General features: G+C 40.8%; 3 protein-coding genes across 9 annotated transcripts; 2 read left to right on the top strand and 1 right to left on the bottom strand.

Moving 5' to 3' along the window:
- Positions 1-3,306: 3,306 nt before the first annotated feature.
- prpf18 (PRP18 pre-mRNA processing factor 18 homolog (yeast)) lies at positions 3,307-10,425 on the bottom strand. 2 transcript variants are annotated; one of them, XM_070972198.1, is made up of 11 exons: positions 10,248-10,425; positions 9,106-9,183; positions 8,839-8,865; positions 6,846-6,947; positions 6,639-6,752; positions 6,243-6,389; positions 5,920-5,988; positions 5,548-5,688; positions 5,374-5,445; positions 5,130-5,285; positions 3,307-4,257 (listed from the first exon to the last, which is right to left on the bottom strand). In XM_070972198.1, the coding sequence occupies exons 1-11, from the start codon at positions 10,311-10,313 to the stop codon at positions 4,177-4,179; spliced, it is 1,053 nt and encodes a 350-aa protein (XP_070828299.1). In that variant the 5' UTR covers positions 10,314-10,425; the 3' UTR covers positions 3,307-4,176. The 2 variants fall into 2 exon arrangements, with proteins under 2 accessions (XP_070828299.1, XP_070828300.1); XM_070972199.1 differs by lacking the exon at positions 8,839-8,865.
- A 1,590-nt stretch (positions 10,426-12,015) lies between these two features.
- bend7 (BEN domain containing 7) lies at positions 12,016-17,055 on the top strand. Of its 2 annotated transcripts, none has more exons than XM_070972276.1 (10): positions 12,016-12,146; positions 12,730-12,807; positions 12,893-13,246; positions 13,556-13,672; positions 13,753-14,105; positions 14,821-14,928; positions 15,088-15,205; positions 15,311-15,424; positions 15,639-15,680; positions 16,199-17,055. In XM_070972276.1, the coding sequence occupies exons 1-10, from the start codon at positions 12,083-12,085 to the stop codon at positions 16,255-16,257; spliced, it is 1,407 nt and encodes a 468-aa protein (XP_070828377.1). In that variant the 5' UTR covers positions 12,016-12,082; the 3' UTR covers positions 16,258-17,055. The 2 variants fall into 2 exon arrangements, with proteins under 2 accessions (XP_070828377.1, XP_070828376.1); XM_070972275.1 differs by having other exon boundaries at positions 12,061-12,146; positions 13,553-13,672.
- Positions 17,056-17,688: 633 nt separating this feature from the next.
- On the top strand, positions 17,689-24,035 carry sephs1 (selenophosphate synthetase 1). Of its 5 annotated transcripts, none has more exons than XM_070972270.1 (11): positions 17,689-17,720; positions 19,018-19,044; positions 19,546-19,668; positions 19,805-19,901; positions 20,113-20,216; positions 20,354-20,461; positions 20,594-20,748; positions 20,871-20,961; positions 21,065-21,164; positions 21,398-21,610; positions 22,337-24,035. In XM_070972270.1, the coding sequence occupies exons 3-11, from the start codon at positions 19,573-19,575 to the stop codon at positions 22,549-22,551; spliced, it is 1,179 nt and encodes a 392-aa protein (XP_070828371.1). In that variant the 5' UTR covers positions 17,689-17,720; positions 19,018-19,044; positions 19,546-19,572; the 3' UTR covers positions 22,552-24,035. The 5 variants fall into 5 exon arrangements, with proteins under 5 accessions (XP_070828371.1, XP_070828375.1, XP_070828372.1 ...); XM_070972271.1 differs by having other exon boundaries at positions 17,706-17,720; positions 19,003-19,044; XM_070972272.1 differs by lacking the exon at positions 17,689-17,720 and adding an exon at positions 17,954-18,481.
- The last annotated feature ends 60 nt before the right edge of the window (positions 24,036-24,095 follow it).

Here is a 24,095-nt window from a genome sequence, read left to right as displayed (position 1 = left end):
CTCTGGTGGCCCTGTGAGCTATATTCACTTTTTTTTTTTTTTTTTTTTTTTTGGCTGTGTCTCACAGTCTCTGTCCAATGTCATGCAAGCTCCAGTATGACTTTTGTTTCCTTTCCTTTTCTTTTCCCATCCTGTCCTCTCTGAACAAAAAGAAGCGGTGGTCATGAACACACTTCACCATGGTGATGGCTTCACAGAGTACAAGGCCAATTTATATGAAAAGATGCATTTATGTGCTGCTGCTACTGCTGCTGCTGCTGAAAATGGATATTAATGGCACACTGAAAGTGGCAGAACAGAGATGATGATACACATATTTCATTTTCATTCAACTTATGTCTGCACTGTGACGGACAAGTGATCTGTCCAGACCCCTCATATCCAGGGTAGCCTTGCTTTTTTAATGTACATTCACTGGATCCTTTTACTGCTTGTTATGAAACGAGGCACATATTGCTATGTGTCCACTCATTTTTGTGCTTTTATTGGATCTGTTCTTCTATTGTGTGCACCGTACCACCCAAGGAACATCATTTCATTCCCCTGTATCCTATTGTACAGTACATGAAGAGAATGACAATAAATCCTTGCACGTTGTATATTGGAACGCCTCTCAAAGAAATCACAAATAAAGAAACTAAATAAATGAATGCATATTGTGTTAGCAATGAGCAACACTGCCATAGTCCGTCATCTGAATTTCCAATGATCTTTCTCCTCTCTGCTGTCACACTTGAACGACCCCAATGCATCACATTCATCACAAGGTTTAGCATTTTAACTAGCGCTCTGACCTTTAAGCCCCATTTGAGCCCGGCTAATAAAATGAGCGCTGTGAAGATGGTGATGACATCAGTTTACACAAGTGACTGACACAAGAGAGTGACAGAGAGGTTCATGCGGAATATTTTGTCTCAGCATCTATGACTATGACAGACAGGTAAGTAAATCCATACATCCATCTAAATCACCAGGGATCTAAAGAGAAAGTGAGGGGATACAGGGAAACACACACACACACACACACACACACACACACACACACACACACACACACACACACACACACACACACACACACACACACACACACACACACACATTATCAGAGGGAAGAAGACATATTGGTGTGATCCACCATGCCTCCACCAGTAATTGGTTTCGACCTCTGCAGGTGCCTGGCAACAATCATACTGTCCAGTCAGTCCAGATGAAAAGAGAAATGAAGCTCTAATTACAGTTAAGACCTGCAAGCTGGCAGGCAACCACAGACAAGGCAGTTCCCTGGAAATGAAAGGAGAGTGGTCACCTGGAAACATAAAGGTGAGATGAAATAGTCCATAGTGCTGTGCTGATGATCACTTTATAGACCTAAGACCTCTTAATCTTAATGCAGAATTAGCTGAGAGGACAGTCTTAGACGAAGCCAAATTAAAAGCATGTCTCTGAAGACAAACTGCACGCATGAAACATGTACACCCTAACTAAATAATGCTTCTACTGTTTGTGGATAGATTTTTTTTTTTTTACATAAAATGAGGTTAGATGAGTAGTGTCTCACCTACCAACTTCACTTCCTCACATAATGTACCATGAAAGAATACACTGGAAAACAATTAAGCAACGCCTTAGCTTTGATTTCCACATTGGCATGCTAATATATGCAGTTACACAGGGCCGATGGAGATAATCCTTCCACGAAGCCCGAGGATTTGAATGTGTTAATGACACTCAGTGGATCCCTCACACATCCTGCTCTGACACAATCCTATGTATGAACAAAAGGAGCACAGAGAGCAGGTTTTTGTAAGTTTGCCCACATCTTACAGCCAATAATGGGGCTATGCATAGATCTGAGGTCATTAGAGAAAAACTAATTAGGTCTGCACATAATGAATACAAACCCTCATTGTTGTCAGAGAGCTCAGGCGGTATTAAAACAGCATATTATATACAGGGTCACTGCCAAGAGAATGAGATGAGGCCACCTATTAGTTTGTAGTCTTTACAAAATCTTTGAATGGTTCAGACAAATTAAATGAGGACAAGCAAGGGTCAGAGACAATGACTTCACATGAATCAGGGCGTCAAATGTGCACAGAGGAATTCGCAGCGAGCACCAAGCGAAACACATCAGCTGTGCTAATGCAAAATCTACCAATGTCAGGAGCAAGATGTCCAACATGTAGCTGCACACATAGCTGCAAACTCGCTCTGACCCCCAATCCTGCAGCGTATCCAAAATGCGGTGCCTTTTTAGTCATGTATTCATCTCAGGGAGACATTTTTTCCCTTGCTCAGGCTAAACAGCCTTTCATGCACCATTTCTCCCCCACTGCGCTTGCTCTAAGCCAGACATGACGTCCATACTGCCTACTGTATCAGCATGTGTTCTGGACTGACGAGTCTGACATCTGCCTGAGCTCACAATGGGTTTCTCGTGCCCTGTCTCACCTAACACTGTGCCATGTTGTGCTGACGGCTTCATTCATACATGCCATCGTTCTTTTTAAATTGGTGATCTATGCAGTCAAAGTGAATCTCTTAGTTTTATTAAGAAATTTCATTTAGCTCCCTTTCATTCTCTAGGATGGCCACGTAAAATGAAAGATTTGCTTTGTGATGTGGAAGATAACACAACTCAGACTAACTCCCAGATACAAAAACACGCAGGGACAGTCAATTCAAGGCTTTGGTTAAGCAAACATTGCAGCTGACAGCCACACAACAGATTAGACTGGACAAAATCCAAAAATATTTAGCATACTTTATCTCAAGGACAGGCAGATAACAGCTCCATGGGTGAACCCATGTAAAATCACTGCTGACGTTCTTTTATACTACTGAGTTCAAATGTTTCTGCGCTGCTATATAACTGTCTTCTTTATGGGCTTTTAGATGTGGGTGCTGAGAGTGTGAAAGCCCAGCACCACTTCACAGTATTTGTACAGCCAACAACTGTCAACCCGTCCAGCTGAGTGTCAAGTAGTGACGTGGTCAGAGCTGACAGACTCAAACAGTGGTGACGTGGGTTCAGGCAGCCGAGAACATACTATGACCACAAGGAACAAATCAGATCACCATGGTTACTCCCTGTAATAAGGTCAGCGTGTGACGCTGGACGTTCCCATCTTAGCAAACTACTGGAAGGTTTCCATCAGCAATCGGTTGTTGCAAATCTGGTTTCTTGGACTGCTGCTCAGTGGAGCAGATAATAGCACAGATTCCTTAATTGGCTACTTTTTCATTTAACTCGTACTTTCTTAATCAACTCTAAAGTCGTACAGCAGGCAATACAAAATTTTACTGAAGCATGTCATGACACATTCACAGAGAGCCCTTTATTAGAAACTGCTTCCTGCAGACACATTTTCTAATGACAAAATAGAGACGATGGTAGCTAAAAATAGTCCCATTCAGTAGTCCAGCTGCAGGAGACAAAAGAGCAATATCGTGAAAATTACAGAGCAAAATCTTGAAGAAGGGGAATTAATTTCACCCTGCATAATAACTAACAATCACAACAGCTGGTGTGGAAAAAAAAAAATCTTTATTTCCTTACTAAGACAGTACAGGGACACGCTGAATGGTTTAAACATCCACACTGAACTGCATGGATTTTAGCATGTCAATAAAAAGTGAAGTATCTATAATATCTCAGGTGTAATAAAACTTACACTTCTGGATCTTCCTTGGCAAACGACACTTTGTTTGCCTCATCATGAAAATAAATCTTTGAAACAATTCTGGAAGCCAATATTAACAGAACAACATCCCACAACAGCGATATGGACTCAGAGCATCCATCACAAACACGTTCTCATGAGGGACTGAAGACTTCTTATTATTAGTGGCATGACAGGTACATTTGACGGTTTTCCCAGTAGTTCACAAGGACAACTCTAATAAGACTCAGAGGGTTCTGGAGTGTTCTACTGCTCAATCTGAGGTTTTCATTACACACTCCTGACCGTACAGAACAGCTCTTGTACACCCAAATTCTGTTGAAGTTATTATGTCTTAGACAGTTCTCCTCCGCAAAATGCACAGACTTGAAGGCGATTGAAACACAAGATTTTGTAAAATTTCGGTCTTAATCACACTTCAGTCACACCATTCTTAATTGTGAAACAGTTGACCTGACAGCGTTGAGACAGTTTAAGCAAAAGTTACAAGTTAAAGAGCGTTGTACTCCACACACTTTGATGGATCAGTGGTGAAGTGTTTCTGGCAAATAGTCATTAGCCTCTTCAGTCCCTGTAGAAAGAAGAATAAAAAGAAAGAAAGGAGATTTAAGAGGCAGTGAAATTTCTTAAAATGGGACAACTATATTAAACCTGGTGAATTCCTTTCTCAAACTGCCCAGCAGTACATTTAGCTATTTGTGTTCAGAACTTAATATCGTGTGCGATGTGTAAGTCGTAACTGATGTATAACATTATCTGCTGTCTTCTAATGACTACTGCATATGATATGTACATACAGCCAGTAACTCTGAGCTCCTCTACATGCCAATTTAGGCAGATATGGTGACTACAGATTGAACAGAATAATGCAGCAAAAATTTGCAAATCCTGCGAAATATCTACTGTATTTGCAGGTTTCAGCATACAGTTATGTTAGTGTGTGTGGCTACAGTGTAGGAATACGTCAATATGTGTCTTTCTGATTTTAGAAATACATTTCCACAGAGACATGTTATCAAGGTAATAAATAGTGCACCTCTAGTAAAGTAAGCAAAGTCACAATAGGAATAAAAATCAGTCAAATTTGAAGTGCAGAATTGAAAATAGCCTGAAAACAGCATTTCAAACGTTGAGAAAAAAAATATGCATGATGCTTTTTTACTGAGCATGGGGCATTCATTTAATATTTTGCAATTCCAATACTTTTCCGAGCACAATGTCAAGATTTAACTGTGAAATGTGGATGCATGCTGTCCAGCCTGGCATGGGTTTAACATAGAGGATACAGCAAAGATGAAAGTGATAAATTCCTACTCTGTCAGGCTCTGCACCCTGCAATCATTATCAGCCTGTATTTGATCTTGAGGGTCACTGTCCTAGAAACGAATCCCCACCTAACAGAGCTTTTGACAGTATCTGCAGGGGATAATCTCACAGTCTCACCTGGATGTACTTTCTCTGTGTCTCATCGTTGAGTACGTGGGCCACGTGCTTGGAGAAGATCTTCTCTCGGCCTGTACGGGCATGGATGCCCACCATTGTCACACCGATAGGCCAGGGAGCATTACCAATGGCCATCTGCAGATAAGCATCATTTGCCTGGACACAGTTGAATAAAGTTGATAAACCTGTAACTTAATAAAAGGGACTAACATTGTCAAAAACACTGTTATACAGAATAACATACCTTGACATATTCTCTCTCCAGCATGAATTTAATGATGTCTGTGATTGACTCTTTGATATCAGCTGGTAAATTCTGAAAGAGATAACAAAAATACATTGTAACAATCAGGAATGAAAGATTGGCATCAGCACCGTATATACAACGTCTTTGCAACTTGTTTTTCCATCACAGTACCTTCTTTCTGAGCTTCCTGAACAGAGGTTTGAGATAAGACTCGGTCTGTGAGTGGGTTGCACTGGCCAGCTTGCCCTGAACACCTCGCTTCACGTGGTCCTCTCGGCTGTTGAGATCTTTGGCCCAAACACCGAGAAGAAACTAGAACACAACAGGAAATATGGCTGTTAAAAAAATATTACACAGAAATAAAATAGTGACAGACACTGGACGAATCATGATTATTCATTCTTGACTGGTAGCGCTACAATACATCACATAAAACATCTGAATGAAGAACAGCAACATGAACAGCAGCCACAGCAATGGTGGAAACATCAATTATCCAACAGCTCCCTCTAGAACAAAAGCAGAGCTTTTGTCTTGCCTTACCCTTAAAAACTTGTGGATAACATCCTGGTCTCCATCATCGTCCCCAGTGCCGAGGGTTTTGCCAAGAGCCTAAAGGAGCATTTTAGTCATCAGAAACAAACTTAATCACAGCCATAACTTACTAAAGATGACAAGGATATGTATAAGAAGATGTTATACATATACATAGAAGGATAAGAAGTGCTGCAGTTCATGATTCCTGTGAACCTTATAACAATATTCCAGGAGTACAAAATGACTAAATGGTTATCAATAGAATGTCCATAACTCGATTTAGTTGAACAAAAAAAAACCCTGTCTAACCCTGTAAATGTGCCATGTACCTCCAGTTCTTCTATAGTGGTGTTTTCTTCGTGCACTTTCAGGTCGTGCTGTGTGTCCACCTCTCCCGACTCTGTTCCTCCAACAATTTCGTTCAGGTACTGCTGGTCAATCTTGTCCATGGCTGCTTTCAGGTCATTCCTCAAGCCCTAGACATGTAGGCAGCATTAAACAGTGTCGATTAGCATAAACACACAAAAAACACAACCACATCCACCTTTAATCACTCAAGAATATGTGAATAACTGGTACACTGCATGTGTATTGAAGGCCAGGCATCAGGACAGTAGTGACATTTTTTTCAGTGTGGAGGTTGCTATTGATTTTTTTTCCCTTAGATAGGACAGATTTCAATCAGCATATCTTCACTGGTTGGTGTGTCTCACTCCAAGACCCACCTTGTTTACTTCTGGGGTCAGAATCTCGATCTTTCTGAGTCTCTGGAAGGCGTCGTAGTCGGACTCTCCAAACAGTCGGATTGGTTCCCCTCGTTCTCTCAGTCGTCGAATTACCTTCACAAACACAGCAATGAAAAACACACATTTAACTTGTAACACGGGCAGAAAAATTACTGAGGGAAGGGTTTATATTGTATACTGACGCACTTCCTGTCGTGACAGCGTCATTGGCAGCTTCTCTTCTGTGAGTTCCAGTTCTAACACTGGATTAGATGAGGTGGATGGCTCATCTTCTTCTTTCTTATCAATCTTCAAGGAGATGTGGAGGGAAAGGAGATGCGCTGAGGTTATTGGAGGGATGTAGAGGTACAATGAAGGTCCAGAATTCACAACTGGGATATGTGCAAAGCATCTGCAATCTCTTCATGAGATGAGACCTCGGGATTGAAGAGTGTGTGTCACAATGATAAATTGGATTACACACATTCATATCCTTATCTTACCTGTAGTGCTTCGATTAAGACAAGTCACCTAATAACTTAGCAAATAAAGCAAGCATATTGAATATAACATCAATGTCAAAACTTTCATTTTGTGGAATTTGAATGCTGGCTGCACCACTTAAAGCCTAATCACAGGCAAAACATATTCTTAGCAACAAGGAAACTTAAAGTGTGCTATCAGATCATGCGTTCATAATCACATGCATCCCGGCACTCTTAGATTGTGGTTTAAGGAGCACAATCTAAACGAACAAACATAAACTGATTACACAAAGCTTTCAAACAAACAATAGCCCTTGCTCAAATAAACACAGTGTACTGCATGTATGCACAGAGCTTAGCTTGATAAGATTTGCATGTTGCTTGCAAAAAGTAGAACATAAATGCAGTATAACATAAATCCATAGAGCAACTATTACAAGGAAATGCAAACTAGTGACACAAAATCAGGGAAAACTTTTAGATGGTGTAAATATTAAAGCTGCTGTCAATGATTGTGTGCAAAACAAGAAGTGCAGCTAGATAACAGAATTATTATTATTTTTTAATCTCGTTCAGTATCCCATGCTGAAATCCACACCATGTCTGTGTCCCACTTTGGCTTTGTAGAATCCTTTCCTTGTTCCCTTGCTCTCTGACATGTGATTGCTGCTGAGTTTGAAAATAGTTCGTAACACATAACTGGTCAAGCATATAGTCCAGTTGTCATCGTAGTTGCCGCACATATAAATGAATTGTTAAAAGCATAAATATGGTGGAGCACTGGAAGCACAAGATAGTAACAAATAGCAGTAAATTCATATAATGGAGGTGAATTTGATTTTCAAAAGGGCTGTACTGAATAGTTCCAAGCTTCGATAATAACGTTGACATTTCAATTCTAAATCAACATTTGAATGCTGCTTCTGTTGTTTTATTTTTGTTTTTTGCATGTCTGTCTAGTCATTCTGTTTAAACCTGGCATTTCTGCACAGTTATAGATGAAGATTATGCTCCTCTAATATCATTAGTATTACACGACATGTAGAATTAGATTCCAGTGGGGGCTGTGTAGGATTGTTTCTGACTCATGTGGTCTGATTTCCAATAATGATTGCTGTTACGTCTAAAAGCCAAATTTGGGGGGGGTGGGGGGGTAGATGTAATAATTTGCACAAAAAGAGTCTTGCATAATCACAAGATATGAAGAGAGACATTTGAAGCTTCATTCAAAAACCTCAATAGAGGCTTTAATGTAAAAAGGTGACATTCAGTACAGCCCTAACTTTCAAATGCTATTACGGAAATGGCTAGACGCTCAGACAGCAACTGTTTGTAGTAAGAAACCCATTTCTTTTCAAAATGACATAGAATTGACTAAATTTATAAAGCAATATAAGCTGGAGAGCTGGTGAAAAATTCAATTTCTACAGGTCTGATATCACATGGGTGTACATTTACTGATTAATTGACTTGTCTAATGTTGAATTTATCTTATTTTCCTGCATGAAAACACCCAGACCTCATGGGGTTATTTCTAACAACCCACACCAGAAAGTAAAGATATCTCCACCACGTTATTTCTGCTTTTATCCTCACTGGCTTTAGAGAGTGAACTTTCAGAAAGGGAGCCAAGGAAGTGGAAGCCTTTGGGACACAGCGGGTTTTGTCCTTTTATCATGCATCCTGTCAGCTACTTTCACTGTGCAGTCCCATACCTGGCTGTCAGGAGTCTCTCTCTGAACCTACAGATGCAGGCAGCAGAGGCAGGTTGGGGAAAAACAGCACAGTAAACACAGATACAAGTACTAATATACACCTGAGCATCAAAGCCTACCCTTACTGTGTTTCCTGGCAAATGGTTTAATTACAGTATTAAAGTGTCAAACTTAACATGAGCTACAACCAAAGTGAAGAAAGGCAGAGGTTTAGATGTGTTTTTGTGTGACAAAGAGAGAGAGTGAGAGAGTGATCCTGTCATTAACCTTATATCCACATCTTCTGAAGTAATCTTCTTGTTCCTTGCGTGCAAGATCAGCCCTTTTGAAGAATTTTTTGGAGTCCTGGAAAGAGAGATAACAGACTTGTTTTACACTTTGCAGTGCAATGAGAAGACTGGGGTGACATGGTAACGATCTCAGCAAAGATGAGCAAAGATGCCATGTGCTCATTTTTTCCATCTCTTAGTGAGAATGTAGTGAGTATAACTTTAACACAAAATAGCAAATAATTCATGAAACAGAATTATTATTTTTCCCTCTGTGCTGCACTAAATGTGACAAAATATTGTGCTGCATCTAATAAGTAATTTCACACAATAAGGCCAGTTGTTTTCAACAAAGCAACATCTCCAAATTCACAGCTTTGAAGTTCAAGTTTTACTGAATATGGGCATGATTCGGAGGTGTCATATTAAAGGCAGTCTACCGGGTGCCATGGTAAGTTACAGGTCCCAGTCTAAGGAAAGCCATGAAATGAGTGACATGGTAAACAGTAGACAGGAGTTAGTACGATGTTCCCTGAACCTTTACAGATGTGGATCTACAGTAAAACTGAGGCACACTACGGTTTACGACTGTCAACACCTGCTGTGCTGCTCATGCTCATGCTCACCTATCCATCAACTTCCTCCTATCTGTCCATCACAGTGAACGCACTATTAGTATTTCACTGCGTGTTTTTTTTTTTCTGTGTGAGGCATCGCGTTATAACGTAACAGTTACAGTGTTCAGTATGAATGTGCTCCTGCGCCTCATTTACGATTAGCGTTAAAGAAACAAATTTTGGTACGGTTTAAGCAGTATATCAGGGTGAATGTCAGTCTACGTGATGCTAAGGCTATGTTACGTGTTTGCTAGCTACCTAGCTATTTTTATTTACCTTCACATGCGACATTTACTACCTGAACTTTTACTGTCAATCTCACACTGCTCAGCACACTAACGTTGGCTACAGATTGTACTGTGAATTGAGTTCAATACTGTATTAACATATCGATCAGTACATGTAGAATCATCGATGTTTCTGAAAGCAAGCGTTGACCGTAGACGCTAGTCAACGTTTTAGCAAAAGGGCTAACGTTAAGTTACAGTGCTAACAAAAACAAGCGGCGTCATCGACGACTCACGTTGACAAGCTGCTTTTCTTCGAGGAGTTTCCTTTTCCTTGCGATCTCAGCTTTCAGTGTATCCATTCTAATAGTGTAATTATGGATGTTTTAGTCGTTTAATTCAAGAAATAACCACACATGTAGCTGGGCGAGTTTCACAGCTGAGCGTCCAAACCGGAAGTTAGCTTTAACAACCAACTATAGACTTTCAGTACAAGAGTCTTTAGTGGTTTACTTTTGGATGATTGCGTTTCAAAATAAAAATGTCAAAACAAAATGGAACTTAGATCATCCTACTATTTCAGACTTGGTTTCTTATAGAGTTTAGTATCGACACCAACATCAAAGCTTGCAGTTTCAAGACCAAGAACTTTCTTTTGGGCATAAATAAAACAACAAAGATATTGCTCTATGTGTCGTTCTTTGGATATGGACGTGCAGTTGCAGTAATAGAATGATATTTTAAGCTCCAGTAAATGAAAATATTACATGAAACAGGTTTCAACTTAAGCACAAAGGCGTGACAAATATTGAATACTGAATACAAACTAAACATTCATTAACTCTCACTGCTGCTGCTTAAGTATATGTAGAAAAAGTGAAAATGCTTTCCCAGAGTCATATGTATCTGTGTTGGCTGTGATCGCCAGACAAAGTGTTGGTTCATTTATTTAAAAACGAGTCCAGAGTTAAACTACGACCACACAATGAGCTTTAAAAAGTTAAAAAAAACAAAAACAAAATAATTTTCTAGCAAACACACTAGATATGGCTTTATTGACATGCCCATGCAGTTTTCCCGACAGCACTGTTTGAACATCTGTATACTCGGAATATTTTGAAGTGTGTTCTGTCTGATCTGACCTTTTTCAGGTTGCTTTATTTCGCAGTATTTAAAAAAAAAAAAAAAAGAAAAGAAAGAAAAAAATAATAATTAAATGAAATGCTTAACAGACGGTGCTTCATTTCTTTCAAAGCTATTTACGAGCTGTCAGGTTTTAGGTTTGCAGATGACTATTCACAATGTAAGGGATCAGCCTATTCTACAGTGGATGAAAATGAAGGAAATGATGGGAAAAGTGGCACTAACTTAAATGACCTGCTCGTGTTACAAGTGACTTAGTGCTACCTATTCATACAGTTGTCTGAAGCAAGGTGATGACGGGAGGGATGCACAACATCAGCATACAGTAGATATGCACTACATATCTAGAAATACACAGTATACAATCTGAGTCCTGCCTGCCGTGAGAGATTATATTTTGTTCTATGTAACATTAAAACGACTGGGAGTTTCAGAAGGATAGCAGTCAGTCATTTTTTCTAATCACGAAAATGAGTCCCTCTAAAAATTAAAAGAAATAACTAAAAATAAAAGAATTAATAATCAGAGACAATAATTAATAAGAATCCAGGTGGGGAAAAGTTGCAGGATGTTTGCAGTCTGCTCTCCTTTACTGCTTTTGTTCAAATCCAAGTCCATTGTCTGGACGCTACAGTGGCAAATGTCTGGCTCGACCTTTCAGATGAGAACTTACCATCAGGTGGCGCAAAGGGATATGTGACGAATTTTTAATATTAAAGTCATTAATTTATTTACATGGCGGGAGGGAAGAACGGCATCATGCTGGGAACGAGAGCAGACCATAGCCTGCATGGAATTAATCAAGTCAATTAAGGCGGTGAAAATCTGCCGATGACAGGATCTGTAGCGCAGCCTGAGGAGAAATTTAACTGATTAATAAGGCAGGCGGACAGTGATTCCGCTGAGTGTATCCTAGTCACTGATTTCGTCTTTCTGAGGAGCGATTTTCGACTGCACGACTTACTGTAGACTACATCCCCCCCCGAAGATGGAGTTTGGGGAAAGGAAGAGGAGAAGGAAGTCACAGAGCTTTAAACTGGTCACGGATCAAGGTAGGCTGCTGAATGAATGCAAGACCTTGCAAGACGCGCGTCTGTGTCTGGGTGTTTGTCTGGCGCTGTGTGCCAGCAGAGACGACTCTGTAAACAAAAGCGATGGCCACCACTATGCCCACAGTCTGCGCCTCGGTTTTAAGCAGCAGCTAACTCTGACGGTTCAAGTCCTACATGTAAAAAACCCTCCCGGACATCAGTCTCAACATAGATTCAAGAATGACTTAAGTAAACCAGTAGTCCAAAACGTGAAATCACGAGGCGCATTCTGAACATGCAACATGCAGCTTGAATTGTTCACTTTTTGCTGAAGCTATGCGCTCTAGGCCACCTCTGCTGACTACACTACTTCATACCACCTACAGGTGGTGGTTTCTGCATGGGATGGGAGGGGGTGGGGGGTCTGCTTCGGTTGACATCACAGTCCCAATCAGTCTGCACAAGCTCCATCGTTACAATGTATAAGGCCGCAGCGGCGTTCTGCAACTATCTGTCACACAGCTCTTATTGTGAGTTGAGATTGAATTTCATTACAGCTGTATTGTTAGTACTGCATAACGAAGCCTTTCTGCTCTTCCTGCAGATTCTAACCCTTCATATATGATGAATTCCAGCTGCAAATATGCAAACGGAGAGCCGAAGGATGCTGCTGTGCCTGATGGTATGTGCCATAGTAAGGCTTAATTTCTATGATATATTTTTGCAGATCTCACTAATTACGCCAACATCCTTGTCTCTTAATGTAGTTTGGGTGGAGGAGGAGGGCATGGAGATCAAGAGGCAAATCACAGGAATGATGAGGCTTCTGAGTGATAAGACTGGTAGGGTATATCAGCGTGTGGGACCAGAGCAGGACAGCTTTACAAAGGAGACCCAGGATGGGCATCTGACCTGGGTACAAGAGCCTGCAGCTTTATCTCTTGTATCAGAAGAGAATGACAGCAACAGCTGGAACTCTGCAGGGGACCCAGGGCCTTCACCTTCGTCCATATCCGCCCGTGTCCCCAGTGGTCCAGGCTGTGGCCAGTACAGCACCCGCTCTAAAGCTGTGAGGATCCTCAACAATAGCAAGGATCTGATCAAAATGAATGAAGCTAACGGTAGGGTAACAAAGCACGTTTGAAGGGGAGAAAAGCAACACACACAATTTTAATTTCCTTAAGAGTGACGCTGATAAAATAGAAAGGAGATAGTGTCCAGTGCTGAACACCAGACAAACATTATGTTGTTGAGGGACAAACACTGACAGAGATTGGCAAGTTTATCCACACAAGACAGTCAAACACTCATGCACACATACAGTTTACACACTTGGTTGTCAGACATGGCAACGCAGCATATTGCACCCGTTTGTGTATGCATGTTTTGGTAGACAGTCACTAACCAATGCACCATTGACTTTTCAGCAGATGTCGTCCCTCCTGCTGTGCCAGAACCCCCCTGCTGTATGTGTAACTGTAAGGGCACCTTGCAGGCTATTTTGCAGGAAATGCGTGCCATGAGGAGGCTGATGCAGACTCAAAAAGGTCAGTGGACGAACACAAACATTCTCACACTGAGAGAAAGTGAGAAGTAGAGAGAAAATATAACGTCTGTCTTTTTCTAGCATCCTTGGAAAGACAGGAACAGGCAGCATCACCATGCCAACCTCGTTTTGTTCCAGGGCCGGCTCCTCGCTGTCGGCCCCGCAAGAGGAGACCAATCTATAGGGTGGCACCACTTGCTGTGTCTAGTAGTAGAAGAGCTGCTCTTGCCCCTCTCAAGGCATCGCCACTCATACCCGCACCTGCAGAATCTGGAAAGAGGGAAGAATGTGAGAAAGAGCAAGACTCGTCTCCACCAAACAGCCATCCCGTCTCCTCTGGGGTTTCAGTGCTGCCACCTCAGAACAATTCAGTAACTGTGAACAACACACACAAGCCTCTCTTGAGCCAGCTAAGGGAACCTCAGTTGTTAGAGGTAATGTACATGTGCCCATGTGTGTTTTTTCTTTGCTTACTGTGTAGCTGTAACTTCTGATTTGACGTGAATTTATGATTCTGTCCCACAGAATGAATGAATTTGATCTCATATTTCAGATTAATTGATTCTCAAAATATTTTAAATGTGTGTATTTACACATTTACACCAGAAAACTGACGCTGTTCTCTATTTAAACTCAACCTAATATGCATCCTATAAATCCCAGAACTTGCAGGTATAAATGCATGTGTTGAATTCATCCAAATAAATAATGCCACTTTTCATTTTCTCCCAGATTTCTTTATTAAGATACAGAACTAAGAAAATTGTTTCTATTGACATAATGGAAAAGTCCTCTCTTTAACACCCCCTTCACCCGGTTTGATGTGCATGTATTAAAAGCTGTTGCCAAGTGATGCGCTTTGTTGCTAAGCAAGACCTTCATGTCCCCTGAACTCTTGGGATCTCGAGTCATGATTTTGAGAAAGTATGAGATATTAAGTTTTGCACAATTGTCCTCATACTTCATTTTATAACGACATCTACAACAAAATTGTGAATTAAGGTTAAACTCATGACGATGCCATCTGTAGAACAGTTAGTGCTCTCTCTTTGTCCTCACAAAAACTGAATTTATCTTTTTTACGTTTTATGTGCCGCTTTCCTATAATACTTCCCAGTTCACACAATGTGTTATTTGATACTTTTTCAGTCGGAGGTGCGTCTTGCAGAGGATTATGATGTGTTTATCTCAAAGGCTCAGCTAGACTCCATTCTGGTCAACTATACACGCTCTGGCAGCCTGCTGTTCAGGAAACTGGTGCGCATTTATATGTTTTTAAGAGCCAGTTCATTGGTCCTCTGATTGTGGTTAACTTTACACTCATGTAGCATCAGTTTATTAAAAACATGTAATAATTTACATCAATAATAAGCTATGTTCACTAAAGGATAAGCATATGCTTTAACATATGTTTAGGTGTGTGCCTTCTTTGACGATGCTACCCTGGCTAACTCCTTGCCAAATGGTAAAAGGAAGAGAGGGCTCAATGATAACCGTAAAGGCCTGGACCAGAACATTGTGGGTGCCATTAAAGGTATGGGAGACACAAATGCAAAATATTTAATGGCTTTCTTTGAGCCAGGGTACAACAATAATGACAGAGAAGAAATATTAACATGGTTGTGTGAACTTTGTCCAGTGTTTACAGAGAAATACTGCACTGAACACAGAATAGATAAGTTGCCGGGGCCACGTGATTGGGTTCAGATCCTTCAAGATCAGATCAAACTCGCCAGGAGGAGGCTGAAAAGAGGTACTGATACAGAGTAGCTTACACTATATACTTATGTTTTATCTAATATTCCTCTTTGACCACTTAATTCTGTTTTGTTATGCAAAAGGTTGCATGAGCACAGTCAAAAAGACTCATTATTCAGTTCTAAATTTACTAGTACGAGTCATTTACAAAGTTTAGCAGTCAGAGGAGACGGCCTGTGGTAAACCCTCTTTTTCCTTTGGCTCCTCAGATGCTGCAGAAGCAGAAGAAGCGTCAAATGGACCTTCCACAAGTATGAACCTCATATTTAAATGTTCACATATAGGCAGCTCACACTCATACACACCATCCTACCCATTTATCCAGCTGTCTACTTTTATCTTTCTGTGTCTGCACCCCTCCCTTTATATCAGTACTACATCTCACAACAGATTTCCGTCAACCCCCCCCCCCAACCCACATTGCCTTTACCTCCAGCACTTCACTGTCACAACACACACACACACAAACTGGTGTTGCTGATTGGCTCATATGTCTTTGTCACGCCGTCAGTGTGACATTTGACATTCTCAGGCAGCTTCCCAAAATGTCAGCTAATTATCTTCACACCATGCACCATACCCCCTCTTTCACCTATTTCATTCTCACTGTCTCAATAGCATTTCTCTGTCTGCAGTCTCACTTTATGTTTGTTGTTCAAGGAAGGCTACAAGGCCTGGAAAAAAAAAGCAACCAAATGTGTGAGCACATTGTGTTTTTGGCTTTTATGATAGTTTGAATTTTAACATTAATTTCTTCTTTCTTTTTTAGGCTGTGGCTATAACAAACCTGCAAGTGTGAATGGGGCGTTGGTGAACCTGACTGGTTAATTTGAGGGCTGCCACAATGGCCTTAATGCACATTTGTTGATTGTCGTCATTACTTCTCTAACTTGATGCATTTTGCCACTTTAGCTCTGTGTTATGGGTGTAAAGAGAAAAAAAAACCCAACAACAATGGGACCAAATGAAAGAGAAACCAACTTAATGATACCGTCTCACTTGCTCTCTTTCACACACACTCAACCTTTTGTGGTTTTAAAGACTTTTCATTGAACATATCCTGGGATCTGGGATTTTGTGCCAACAGACGTTGAACTACCCAGTTGTTAAATACTGGCAGGTCATTTTCATGTTCAGAGGTGACGTACTGTTAACATTATAGGCTCCAGCTTTAAAAGTATACTTGCCTAGTTCTCGTGTCATTACTAGGAGGAGTCCCAAATCTTAAATGAGACAAAGTACTGTAACGGTATAATGTTCATATATTTTGCACACATTACTTTTTACCAGAAGTTGCCCATTGTGGATTGTGCCTTTAAGTGACCAGTACTTCAGTGGGTGTAATGTGCACTGCAGCATCCACCTCAGTTACATCCAAAAGTAAATATGTATTTTTGGCCAATTTTGCTTACTTAAAATAGGTTGATAGGCTCCATTGGCTGAAAATATAAAAAAATACACAGTATTCTATGAATAGTTGTTTCTTTTCATTATTAGGATCTCTAGGCTATGCATATCAGTGCTATTGTTGTTAATATTGTGATGGACAGCATTTTTCTTTCATTTCTGCTCACTGTGCATATGAAATCAGTAGTTGTTTCCACCATTAAATATGGTTTCTTGACATTTTTGCATTTGTATTGTTTTTTTATATGCCAGACAGTAAAATGAACGACAGAAGAAATGAAAAACACACATTGCTGAATTTACTGCTGAAACATTCTTAAGGCTTTAATAAATATAAATATAAACATAACACTGTTCTAATGTAACAAAGAACCGCAATAAAATATTTGTTGCAACATTAATACAATTATATATATATAAAAATAAGCTCACGAATGCAAGTTTATAAACCTCAGCCTTTTTTAAATACCTACACTTTGATACAGGCCATGTTATGTTGTTGTAGGTGCAATTGGAGGGAAAACAGTAAATTAAAGGTACACTCCATTGTAGAGATTTTGTTGCCAGACTTCACAGCTCATTAAAGGGGATGTTAAAGCCGCCACTGTGCAGGCAGAGGACCCTTTGAGATCTCGTGAGTTTCCTCTTTGTATTGTAAACCGTATACTGCTTTATTGAGATTAAGCGTGGTCGGATACGTATACTCATTCAAATATATTTAATTATACGCGGTAGCGAGATTTTTGTTGTCTTCAAGTCCGAGTTAGAAAACAAACATGTCTCACTTTTCGTCAGGCTTTGTCGGAGGACGCCCAATTCTGGCCCCAATGCATTCTGGTGCCGTCCCCGCTCTTCTGTCGGGATCCACCGCTAACGTGAAGCTGGTAAGGATAAACTGGTCAGAGCAATTAAAGGGGAAATGTTGCAAGAATATAACTCCGCTTTGGTCCTAAAATCGCATCTAGGGCAATTGTAAACACTTCTATTGCACCATATCATCATAAACTTTTCACAAGTAGCATGTTTTGTGCTGTTTTATTGATACGAAGTCTGATGTTGCACACATCGCATGGCGTGGGACAGGAAGGGGTTAATTTTTTCCGCCGCCGACATTTTTGTTCGGCGCTCTACGGCAACTTTTCAGCGTACATGTGCAACGAGCTGGCGCTAACTTTAATAACTGTGCATCACATTTAGGCTGTGGCCTGCACAGTGTGCCTTTTTAAATGTATTACAGCTTGCAAACTGGGGCACTCTTTGTTGTACAGAGCTGCTCATGCTCATCAGCTCATGCACGGATCAGCGTTTGCAAGCAGGCGCTAACGTTAGCACGGAAGCGAAATCTGCATTTTCGGAAAAATAAGCATTATCACGAAAGATGTGGATATCGCTGTCATCACACGTGTCTAAGAGTTGAGCGCCCAGTTGTTTATAATGGGGTGTACATTACACCGAAAAGACGCGTTTACCTTTAGTCAGCACTAATGTTGTTAGCCAGTGCCTGAGGGTTGAATGAACTTAGCAGCGTTTTGTGTCTTGAACACTCCCACAGCGCGCTCACCGAGGCCCCTTCAGCGAGTTGCAGTAGTTCAAACAACAAACTGGGGTCATAAGCAGCCAATAACTGGACTGGCTTTTCTAACAGGTGGCCAGATGTTCGTGTTATCGTGGCTCATTCATTTGTTTGTTTTGTTGAAATTAGAAATATGAGACGATCAGTGCACACCAGCATATTTTGAAGTCTAATGTTGCCAGTTGGGGATGTGAGTGGCACAAACAGATGTTAATGAGAAGCCTTTGATTGGTGCAATTCTTACTAAATTGATAGAATGTATTAAATAGTATGCATCTAAACGAAAGTACACCGGCATTTATTGTTTTATTCTTCATTTATTTATACAATGTCAGTGTAATTTTACCCTGGCCATACACACATACATACATACATCTGGATAATCTAATCCAGTCCAGTCCAATAGAACTACATCTGTGAATTGTTAATTTAATGTTGAGGCAGTGTCAGAGGGGTGCTGATGTAATTCTGGCTATGTTTGTACCAATGCAAGCTAACTTTGATGTTAGCTTGCGTTGGTAAGATGTACCTGTAATATTTTGTTTACAAATCACTGATACTTACTCTTAATAAATGTTGATTCAACTCTGTAGTTATTTCTGTCACAGGGACAAAAGATGACAAGAGCTGAAACGGTTAGTCAATTAATTGATTATTTTATCTATAGAAAATTGATCTGCAATTATTTCATTAATTGTTTAAATAGTTTCCTGTTTTTCAGTTGTGATGATTTGCTGCTTTTTTTGTTAATATAATTGTAGACTAAGTAATAAGCCTAATATCTTCTAGGTTTTGGATTGTTGCTCAGACAAAACGAGAAACGTTTAAATGCATTAGCATGGGCTTTTTCTGCAAATGTAACTGGCATTTTTCATAAACAATGAATTGATTAATCAAGAGTACAACTGGCAGATTAATTGCCTATTAAAATAACTATTAGTTGCAGCTCTCTGACACAGTCTTACAGAATTAACAGTATAAGCTGCACGATGGCAGGATTCATCGCAGTGCTGTTGCTTCAGATTGTACAGATGCTTCTATTATGTAAAGATTTTCTTCTTGCCCTTTGTGACACCCAAACAGTGTTTCTAATCACCACTTTCATTGCTCTGTCTCGGTCATTGACGTGGTTGTAGTGGTGAAGGCCCAGACTTTCTTCAGACATGTCCGTGAGGGAGTCCTTTAACCCTGAAAGCTATGAGCTGGACAAGAACTTCCGGCTCACACGCTTCGCTGAGCTCAAAGGCACAGGCTGCAAGGTTGGCTCTCCTGATTAAAACTGCCTTGAATGCATTATTGTCTTTGTATAGCTACACACATTCATAAGTGTTTCACCAAATAAGAAATGTGCTATAAAAATAACTGGAGAATGGTGGCTGTCGTCTTCGGTCACAGGTGCCCCAAGATGTGTTACAGAAGCTACTAGAAACCCTACAGGAGAACCACTATCAAGAAGATGAACAGTTCCTGGGGGCAGTTATGCCTCGATTAGGTAATTATGATTTCATGTTGCACTTAAATAACAAATTACAAAATAGTAATAAGGACAAAACACACTGCAGAAACTGTTCTAACCACAACAGGAAGAACTAATGAAATGCTAAATATATAGTAAATGAAATGATTGAAGATGAGTGATGACTCACATGTACACAAACAGAACGTAAACCTCTTCAAAAGATCACATGCTTTTATTTTTGAAGGAATAGGCATGGACACCTGTGTGATCCCCCTCAGACATGGAGGCCTTTCTCTGGTCCAGACGACAGATTACATCTACCCCATCGTGGATGACCCCTACATGATGGTATGGATCTCCTCTTTTAATGTGGTCCTATTAACTGTACAGAAATTTGACAAATGGAGGGGTGTCACTGTTTGATGTGGGCTCGCTTTACACACCAGCCCTTTCTCTGCTTATTTTCCAGTATTTCTATTTTGTAGGGGAGAATTGCTTGTGCCAATGTTCTAAGTGACCTGTACGCCATGGGAGTGACAGAGTGTGACAACATGTTGATGCTTCTGGGAGTCAGCAACAAAATGTCAGAGAAGGTAAGAGTCATGTCTGTCAATTTGCTCCCTTTTAGATCCTGGAAAGTAACTGCGAGGAACAAGTTGTGTTAATTATTATTAATATTATGCTGTGCTCCCTGTCTCTGCTCTGAATTTTCTGGATCTTCACAGGAGAGAGACAAAGTCATGCCACTGATCATCCAGGGATTCAAGGATGCATCGGAGGAGGCAGGCACATCTGTAACAGGAGGACAGACGGTACTCAACCCCTGGGTGGTGATGGGAGGAGTTGCTACGACAGTCTGCCAGCCCAACGAGTTTATCATGTGGGAATGACTTGCTACTTCACATTTCTGTGTTTTTCCTGTTTCTGCTGCTCACGCCCTCTTCAGAAACGAATTTTGTTGTAATGCAAAAAAATCATGATGCCATGTTTGACATTTTTCAGGCCAGATAATGCAGTGCCAGGAGACGTGTTGGTGTTGACCAAGCCACTCGGAACACAAGTGGCCGTTGCAGTGCACCAGTGGTTAGATATTGTAAGTCCGCCGATTCACCCCTGAATCATTTTGTGTGGACACTTCTTGTTTTTGAGGATGGGTTGTGCCATTGGGTTTATGTGTTTTGTTTTTTATCTGTCAGCCTGAGAAGTGGAACAAGATCAAGTTGGTGGTAACCCGGGAAGATGTAGAGCTGGCATACCATGAAGCCATGATGAACATGGCTCGGCTCAACAGGACAGGTAAAACCACTGTGAATGTGTCCACATAATTGATTTGCAGCCAAAACTGTCTTACACTACATTTTTCAAATAAAGAAGCATGTTAGGAAGAGCGTAACTACACCAGCTGTTGGGCAGAGAAACACTGAATGGGAGCAGCCTCTGCAGCAGCTCAACTCTAGCTTCTGATAATAATCCAGGGTAGCAGCATTTAATTGACTTGCTTCTACCTCTCTTTCCGTCTTCCTTTGTAGCGGCTGGTCTCATGCACACCTTCAACGCTCACGCAGCCACCGACATCACAGGGTTCGGCATCCTCGGCCACGCTCAGACGTTGGCACGACAACAACGAAGCGAAGTGTCATTTGTCATCCACAACCTCCCGGTGCTCGGCAAGATGGCCTCTGTGTCCAAGGCCTGCGGGAACATGTTTGGACTCATGCATGGCACCTGCCCTGAAACATCAGGTGTGTGTTTGTATGTGTGTATGTGCCTCTGTTGCTTTCTGTCTTCCCTAACAAATGTGTGTAAAGCATATTTACAGTATAAAGGGTACCTTTTTTTTTTTTTTTGAGTGAATCTCACAAATGCAGAACATAACAGAACATTAATGTAAGGCTCTTCCATGGTCTGGGGGCCACAACAATGCCCATGTTATTAAAGGACCAGTGTCCTTTTTGCCGGGGTTTAGTGGCATCTAGTGGTGAGGTTGCAGATTGCAGCCAAATAAATGCCTCTCACCTCACCGCTCTCTCCAAGCACGTAGGCGAACCAACGGTGTTTGTGAAACTTGTGAAGAAGACCAACGGCCCTCTCTAGAGCCAGTGGTTTGTCTGTTCCGGGCTACTGCAGAAACATGGTGGTGCAACATGGCAGACTCCACAGAAGAGCACCCACTCCTTCTGTAGATGTAAAGAGCTCATTCTAATCTTATACACTTATGAAATCATGTATATGCATATTATATTTAATTTAATAGACCCCCTTAATCCTGTATAGATTTATCTAGTCAGAAAGACAGGATGAGACCCACTGCATGCAGCCCTGTCTCACACCACCCTGGTCCTCTGAGCTCAGAACAAGCACTGAAATCAGTGTTGGTTAGATCAGCAGTAAGAAAGCTGAGCACTCATCAGCAACATTAAAGACCTCATTTGAGACCCTTGACTGACCAAATCTCCCTTTCTTCACAGGAGGCCTGCTTATCTGTCTGCCACGGGAGCAGGCCGCCCGCTTCTGTGCCGAGATCAAATCCCCAAAATACGGCGAGGGCCACCAAGCGTGGATCATCGGGATTGTAGAGAAAGGAAACCGCACGGCTCGCATCATTGACAAACCGCGGATCATAGAGGTGGCACCACAAGCAGCCACACAGAATGTCAACCCAACCCCTGGTGCAACTTCTTAATCCTCCTTTGCTGCATCATAGACCGGAAACCCAAGAGCTCTGCTGAGTGATTTTAGACACATAAACTACAAAATCATCCTAGAGTGTTGAAATATATACACAAAATAGTATGTACACAGAAAAGACTGGGCTGGCATGTATCAACATGAAAAACAGCCCCACACAGTGGCCCAAGGGGGCATGTCATCACCCAGTGGACTCAACCTGCAGTATCCCCATGATAAAAATGGTAAAGAAATAGAGCATACTTAAAATCCATTTGCCTTTCGTGTCCGTTGTATTCTTTTATGTTAAATGTGCATGATTGGCAGGCAGCTTCTGATAAGAGGATGATGATGGTGATGATGATGACAATAATCAGATACTGATGATTCATTTTGAATCTTAGGAAGTCTGGTCTCTGTTGCCTCTTTGGGTCTTTTAAAGTTGCTCTCATCAAGCAAGCGGACCGCGTGATGGTGCTTTTGTTTGTCCGTTCACTTTGTACAGTTCTAAAGCCTAGTTTTAGTTCATTGCTGTAACCGATGCCTTGAAAGAAACTGAGTGTGACCAGAAAGGTTTGTTTTTTTATTACTTTGACTTTTTGTATTGTCCCCACCCAAACTAATAAATATTCAAATAGAAGATGGATTGTTTTTGCCCACTGTCTGGGAGCTGCACACATGTGAATGAACTAAATCAAATGTGATCTTATCTACTTGCGGATTGACATTTACAATATCAAGTGATGCCACTCCTTTGTGTATTAAGTCACACATGAAAAGAAATCTGCATACCCCACCAGAGATGAACCTTCTGTCATCTGCTCTCCCAACATGTCATCATCTTTAGGGTAATTCAGTGTATAGAGTTGGCGCTGTATGGTCCTGGAATTGTGCAACAATAAAAAGCAGTCTGGGTTTTTAACAGTAGGCACTCATCAGTGAGCTTGTTGCATTTATTCAAGATGTGGTATGTTTATTTTTGCTGTCCTAATGTTGCCAGGAAATGTGCTGAGAGCAGCCTGAGTTCTGAAGTTTACATCTGATCCAAGTCCAGATCATTGTTGTTTATCTGAATGAATGAATCAGGAAGGCCTCTAAATCTTCATATGCAAAACGTTCAACGTTAAGAAAATGTTTGGGTTTTGACAGTGTGGCGTTTCAGCTACACAATCGCTCACGTAAACCAAACATATTTTAATATTTGAAACGAAACAATCCCGACGTCGTATTTGTCATCTCCTAGTGTTAAAATTAGCCATCATTAAATGATCATGATCAAAACACACAGTTAATATGGACAGCCGGTAATTTAATGTGACAATACACTGATTACTGTGGTTTAGATGTGATGATACAGACTTTGGGAGTCTGGAAATGTTTTGTTTAGGTACCTTAAAAGTGCTTTAACTTTACTCTCAAAAAACTACAAACCTTGCATACGGATATCAGAAACAAGACCTCCACCCCACCTCTTAAAATAAACTGCTCCTAATAATAGACTGTTTTTCCTGTGCTTGTTTTTTTGTGTATTAAAAGTGTTTGTATAATTGTTTACATTTG

The sequence above is a fragment of the Chaetodon trifascialis genome, chromosome 10, assembly GCF_039877785.1.
Source record: "Chaetodon trifascialis isolate fChaTrf1 chromosome 10, fChaTrf1.hap1, whole genome shotgun sequence".
In the NCBI taxonomy this organism is placed as follows: Eukaryota; Metazoa; Chordata; class Actinopteri; order Chaetodontiformes; family Chaetodontidae; genus Chaetodon; species Chaetodon trifascialis.
This window is presented reverse-complemented; position numbering and strand designations above follow the sequence as displayed.